Source organism: Mandrillus leucophaeus, unplaced genomic scaffold, assembly GCF_000951045.1.
Source record: "Mandrillus leucophaeus isolate KB7577 unplaced genomic scaffold, Mleu.le_1.0 Scaffold576, whole genome shotgun sequence".
Lineage (NCBI taxonomy): Eukaryota > Metazoa > Chordata > Mammalia > Primates > Cercopithecidae > Mandrillus > Mandrillus leucophaeus.
This window is the reverse complement of record NW_012106208.1, coordinates 688464-695097: the sequence shown is the minus strand read 5'-3', so window position 1 is coordinate 695097 and position 6634 is coordinate 688464. Positions and strand designations below refer to the sequence as shown.

Sequence of the window (6634 nt, the reverse complement as noted above, 5' to 3'; positions counted from 1 at the left end):
GCTCAAGCCTGTAATCCCAGCACTTTGGGAGGCCAAGGCGGGCAGATCACAAAGTCAGGAGTTTGAGACCAGCCTGGCCAATATGGTGAAACCCCATCTCTACTAAAAATACAAAAATTAGCCAGGTGTGGTGGCATGTGCCTGTAATCCCAGCTACTCAGTAGGCTGAGGCAGAAGAATCACTTGAACCTGGGAGACAGAGATTGCAGTGAGCTGAGATCGCACCACTGCACTCCAGCCTGGGTGACAGAGGGAGACTCGGTCTCAAAAAAAAAAAAAAGAAAAGAAAAAGAAAAAAAAGAACACACATCTGGAAGGCTGAAAGGTACTCACTTGTAGGTCCCCCAAACCCCACTTCCTGCCACCTCCCACCTCCAGGGTCCACCAGCTTCCATTCCATTCTACACATTTTATTCTCTGCTGTGGTCCAGGCACCAGAGCACTTAGTATTGAATGAATGTGGTCAGAATCACCTCCCTTCCATGGAATGAGGAGAGGTCTGGGTACAAGTCTCACTGTGTCACCATGAACTTGTCCCTTCTCTCTGAGACTCAGACCCAGTCCTTACATCTTTAAAATGAGAGAGCTGGGGAAGTGGGTTGGTAAGACTCTTTCCAGCTGACAGTTTATGCCTTCTTAAGCCCTTTGGTCATCCTGGCACGTCCAAACTCTTAAGTATCAAGGATCCCTCATAAACTGCTCTTCCCTCAGACTATGTCACAAGAGTAACAGCGACTATTTATCGAATGCTTCTCATACACCAGGACCACACTCAGCATTTTTACCCCCTTCATTTCCAAAGCAAGTGCAATGATAATCTCTGCTTTTACAGATGAAGAAACTGAGATTCAGAGAGGCAAACCCATTTCTCCAAGGCCCACAGTTGGAAAGTGGCAGAGCAGGGATTCTAAGTCCTTTATTTTTTGTTCGTTTTGTTTTATTTTTGAGACACAGTCTGGCTCTGTTGCCCAGGCTAGAGTGCCGTGGCGTGATCATGGCTCACTGCAGCCTCAACCTCTCGAGCCCAAGCAATCCTCCCACCTCAGCCTCCAGAGTAGCTGGGACCACAGGTGAGTGCCACCACATCTAGCTAATTTTTAAATTATTTGTAGAGATGGGGTCTCACTATGTTGCCCAGGCTGGTCTCGAACTCCTAGCCTCAAGCAACCCTTCTGCCTCAACCTTTGAAAATGCTGGGATTATAAGCCAGAGCCACTGTGCCTGGCCATAATCCTGTGATCTTACGTGACTAGCACATACTTATCCTGGCACCCCGACCCTTAACCATACTTCAGCTTGAATCTCTAACTCAGTTGAGAGTGTTCCCTGGCTAACTACACCGGGCCCACAGGTAACATTTAGTCTATGGAGCTTATAGTTCTGTGATTTGTGTATTCACTTCTTAGGTTCCAGTTCAGTGATACAAACAGGTTCTAGATCTGTATTAGACTTGTGTTGAGTTTTAGTTCCACCTTTTATTAAATGTGTGACCTTGGAGCAAGTTATTTTAACAGATGAGGATTAAACGACAATGAGTGTGAAAATGTCTAGCATAGAAGCTGGCACATTGGATATTCTTAGTAAATGGGAACAACCAGGTAAAAAACGTAGCAGAGATATCCTGCCTCTGTACTTAGTTAGCAGTTGACTCTTCTGGCTAAAACATGTCACTATCCCCACCATTAATCCTCCTTTAACCAAGATCTCAGGAATTTTTGTTCTTTGTTTTGTTTTGTTTCGTTTTTTTGAGACAGGGTCTCGCTCTGTTGTGCAGGCTGGAGTGCAGTGGTATGATCATGGCTCACTGCAACCTCCACCTCCCAGGCTCAAGCAATCCTCCCGCCTTAGCCTCCTGAGTAGCTGGGACTACGGGCCCATGCCATCACGCCTGGCTAATTTTTGTATTTTTTGTAGAGACAGGGTTTCACCATGTTGCCCAGGCTTGTCTTGAACTCCTGGGCTCAAGTGATCTGCCTGCCTCAGCCTCTCAAAATTCTGGGATTACAGACATGAGCCACCAAGCCTGGCTGATCTCAGGTTTTAGAGTCAGACATATGAAGTTACAATTCAGGCTCCACCACTTACCAACTGTATGACCTTGGACAAATGACTTTTTCCTCTTTGAGGCTCAGCTTTCTCACCTATAAAATATGAATAATGGTACCTACTCCACAAGATTGTTGTGAGGATCAAATTATATAATGCATGTAAAATGTTAGCTATTTTTCTTTAATAATAATAAGTCATAGTAGCATCCAACTGCTGCTGATTAAAGTTGAAATTCTTTGACCCAGCATACTGTGGCCCCCATAATTCCTTCCTTGCCTCTCCTCATGCTGCTCCCCTATGTGGATGCCACACTCAAGCCAGATGTGTCTTTCTCACTGCTATGTCTTTGCCCACGATCTTCCTCTCCATTCAGGATGCTCACGCATACCTCCCACCTGGTAACACCCCACCCAGCTCAAGCCTCACTTCCCAACTAAGCTGGCAGCCCCCTCTGCTGCTCTGGGTTTCCACAGCATTTCCAGCCCGCACATATTAGTGCTCAGACTGCCCAGAGGAAAACTTCTGTTGGCACTTGTCTTGCCCCTGCTACCCCTCTTCCGGTGCTCACACTTGATTTATCTTTGAGGAAACTGATCTTTCTCCACTATCAGTCCATGTGCGGTTCCAAGGATAAGTATGCACTTAGGCCTTAGACAAAGTCACCATGATTAATTAAGAGGTGGACACTTGACCAAACGGGGCCAATCTGGCTCAGCCCTGGAACGTTTGCTCGAATTATTCTTTTTCCACAGGCACCGCTAAGCTGAAACAATGTAAATTAGATCTACTAGTAGCCTTATTTGTCACCTTGAAGACAGAAATGGATTTAAAATGAGTGAGCACAGAGGAACTAAGAAATGGAGAGAGACAGATTCTTCATGGCATGATGTGAGCATCTGGATCTGTCCATGCCCAAAGCCAAATACTCCTGACTTTCAAATTAAGTGAGCCGATAAACTCTAGCTTGTTTATTTTTTTCTAATTTATTTAAGCCAGCTCGAGTTGGGTTTCTGTCGTTCACCACTGAAAGACTGCTAATATAGTGACTTAACCAGACAGTATGCTCCCTGAGAGCAGGAATTGCATTTTATAGACCTAAGATCCTTGGAGACAGGGATGACATCTTACGCATATCAGTATTACAGGACTAAGCATAGGGATGGTTACAGAGCAGGTGAAGAACAAACAAAAGAATACATATCTTTTTGTATTTTCCCAATGCCCCCATGCTCTGCACTCAGAGGACCCCAAAATACTTGAATAAAAGTTAACAGGAACAGGCCAGGCGCGGTGGCTCACACTTGTAATCCCAGCACTTTGGGAGGCCGAGGCGGGTGGATCACCTGAGATCAGGAGTTTGAGACCAGCCTGGCCAACATGGTGAAACCCTATCTCTACTAAAAATACAAAAAATTAGCCAGGCATTGTGGCAGGCGCCTGTAATTCCAGCTACTCGGGAGGCTTAGTTAGGAGAATCACTTGAACCCGGGAGGTGGAGGTTGCAGTGAGCCGAGATGGTGCCATTGCACTCCAGCCTGGGCAACAAGAGTGAAACTCCATCTCAAAATTAAAAAAAAAAAAAAAAAAAGTTAACAGGTACAAAATCATATGATAAGCACTTTAATTCTTATGTGACACAAACAGAGCCCTTTGATTCTCCACAGTTCCTCTGAGGATGACTGATTTATCACTTTCTGAATGGAATGATCTTGATGAAAGAGTTGTCCCAGGATCCCCACAGGGCTGAAAGAGATACTTTATTTTTTATTTATTTTATGTTATTTTTTGCAGAGACAGGGTCTCACTATGTTGGCCAGGCTAGTCTCCAACTCCTAGCCTCAAGCAATCTTCCCACCTCAACCTCCCAAAGTGCTGGGATTATAGGTGTGAGCCACCATGCCTGGCCAAGAGATACTTTAAATCACCTTATCTACCTGCTCCCAGTCCCCTATTGTACAAATGGGAAATTGAGATTTAAACTAAAAGGCTTACTTAACAATGCATGGTGAGTCACAGACCCAAGTCAGCCAAGAATCCCCACCCCCAAGACTTGTAGTCCAGTGCTCTGGCCTCTGGCCTGGTGTCACTTTATTAAGCAAAGTGAATCAGTCACTCACCCAAAGAACTCAGAAATCTCTGAACAAAGTGGAATAAACTGCCCAACTCTGCCAACTGCCCCCTCAGCCCACATGGGTAGGGCAGTAATGCAAGGAAAAGTGCCCTGGGCCAGAAGTCAAGAACCCCTGGCTGTAGAACTAGCTTCTTCCCTTACCAGCTATGTGATCTCAAGTAAGCCCTTCCCGTCTCTATACTCAGTTTCCTCTCTCTAAAACAGGGGGAGGGGAAGGTGGGATTTGAAGGAGCTGATCTCTAAGGTGCCTGAAATTCTATTATTATATGGGGGTTGTTGGACAATTCATCAAATCCCCAAGATTAAACCCACACAGATTACAGAGAATTTGAATGCCAAGAGGTCAGCAACTCATCTGCAGACTCCAGATTAAGGTTGATGAATTGAGGGTTCCAGCTTGCCTTTGCAGGAGAAATAGAACGGAAATACATAATATCACCTCCATGGGTACCACAGAGAAGTATGGAGCCATATCCCTCACATCCTATAGTTCACCTTTCTCATCCTCTTCAAAGATCCACATCTAAATTGAGTTGAGTGAGATGAATTTGAAACAAGCCCATTAGGATGTCCACATCTGCCTTCTTCAAATTAGTCCTTTTAGGAGTTTGGGCAATTCTTCCAATGAGGCAGTAATTCCTCCCTGCATTTGTAAAAGTCCTCTTGTGGAAACAGACCAGCCTCATGACTTTGTCCTCACACCTGGCTGTCATTTCAAGTGACAATTATCAATTTGATGACCCATTGTATTCTCTATACTTGACCTGGAGTGACTTCCAGCCATTTCCAAAAGTTACAGTCCTCATTTAAAAGATAGAGGTCTCTCCTCAATGATGATATTCAAGTGATTACACTCCATGTTCCAAAGTTAATTCCCTGCAATGCTCTGAGCAATGGAATCATCAGAAAGTGATATAATGCCTCCTCCAGGGGGTCTCTTTTGGAATGGCAGTCACTTGTTGAATGTCCTGAGGTGCTTATTTTAAAAAACCATCTCTGCAGCATGACAATCACATTTCCCCCTTCTCTTTCTCATCACTGGAAGACTCCAAACTTTTCCCTTCACCAGCTCTCCTCCCCCACCCCTCCCATCCCCTGGCCCCACTTTCCTCAGCCCAACTCTCTTCCCTGCCAGCAATTAGGCAAAAGCCTAAGTTGCTGAGTCTTCAAAATCTATCTCTGATCAAAAGGTGGGTGGAAGTGGGGGACTCTAATGGGTCCTGAAAAATTGTCTCAGCATTTCTCATTCCCAAAAGGCCCTTCTCTGGTTCTTAGGGTAAGATGACTGCCTTGGTCAAACATTTTGGAGGGTCCCAGGGACTCACTCCCATTGGGCATGGCACCAGAACTTTCCTGCATGGTGCGGGGGGGGGGTGGGGATGGAGACCTGCCCTCCAGAGACCCATGTCACCCAATGCTTTTGACCACTCACATCTCAAAACATTGGATAAGCACAATAGACAGCCTCTTGCCCTTATCACAGCATTTTAAAGGTTACAAAACACTCTTTCATTTGTCCTTTTGGCACCTTCTCCACTGTTTTACAGATGAGGAAACCGAGCCTCAGAGAAGTAAAGTGAAACACCCAAGTTGATAGTGTCAGCAAGTTAAAAGTCCAAGCCAGATCTCTTGATTCACCTTTTATGCTTTTTTTCAACATAACAGAAATCGATCAAACCTACAGTAACCCCTCATTCAGATAAATATTTCCCCCAAGACAGCCAACAGAGACCCTTGGAGACACTAACTTAATGCTAGCCCAGCAATAAATGCAGTCTACCCATATCCAAGCATACAGACCCACCTATCTAGTCCCAAGGCTCTGTCCCCTGCCCTAAGGTGTCTTTATCCAGCGCACCCCCTCCCCGGTACCCACTGAGGGTCCGTCAGCCAAGGAGGTGAGTGTCTTAACACAGAGAAGCAAAATCTACCTGACTCCTTCAGGAAGGGGACCTGGCAGGAAGGAGACCCGTCCCCGGCGCTCGTTCTGGGGGTTCCGCCCACCCCCTCCCCTACCTGCCAAGAGCTGCATCCAGGCGCAGATCTTGTAGACCGTAGCTGTGTTGCAGAAGAAGAAAAGCGCAAAGCAGGTGATGCAGCCGAGGATCAGCACCATGGAGAGCAGCACGAAGAAGGCGGCCGCCTTGAAGGCGCTGGACGGGATGGTGCTGAAGTCGGTGAAGGAGCCCCGGCAGGTGAGCTCGCGGCCCGCCAGCCCGCTGCCCACGCAGTAGTGGAAGAGGCCGAAGTAGCCAGGCTTCGGGGTGCTCACGCTGTCGCCCACCCAGTAGGGCTGGATGAAGACCACCACGTTGATGATGGCGAAGCAGATGGTGAAGATGGCCCACAGCACGCCGATGGCCCGCGAGTTCCGCATGTAGTGCTCGTGGTAGAGCTTGGAGGCCTCCTGCGAGGGCAGCATGGTGCCCGGAGGCGGGGCCGGCGGCGGCGGCG

General features: G+C 47.0%; 1 protein-coding gene across 1 annotated transcript in view; it reads right to left on the bottom strand.

Moving 5' to 3' along the window:
* LHFPL4 (lipoma HMGIC fusion partner-like 4) overlaps positions 1-6628 on the bottom strand; it is a 51778-nt gene extending 45150 nt beyond the window's left edge. The window contains exon 1 of the mRNA XM_011998591.1: positions 6197-6628. Coding sequence (XP_011853981.1) covers positions 6197-6602 — 406 coding nt within the window. The 5' untranslated portion in view covers positions 6603-6628. The remainder of the gene's footprint in view (positions 1-6196) is intronic.
* Between the last annotated feature and the right edge of the window lie 6 nt (positions 6629-6634).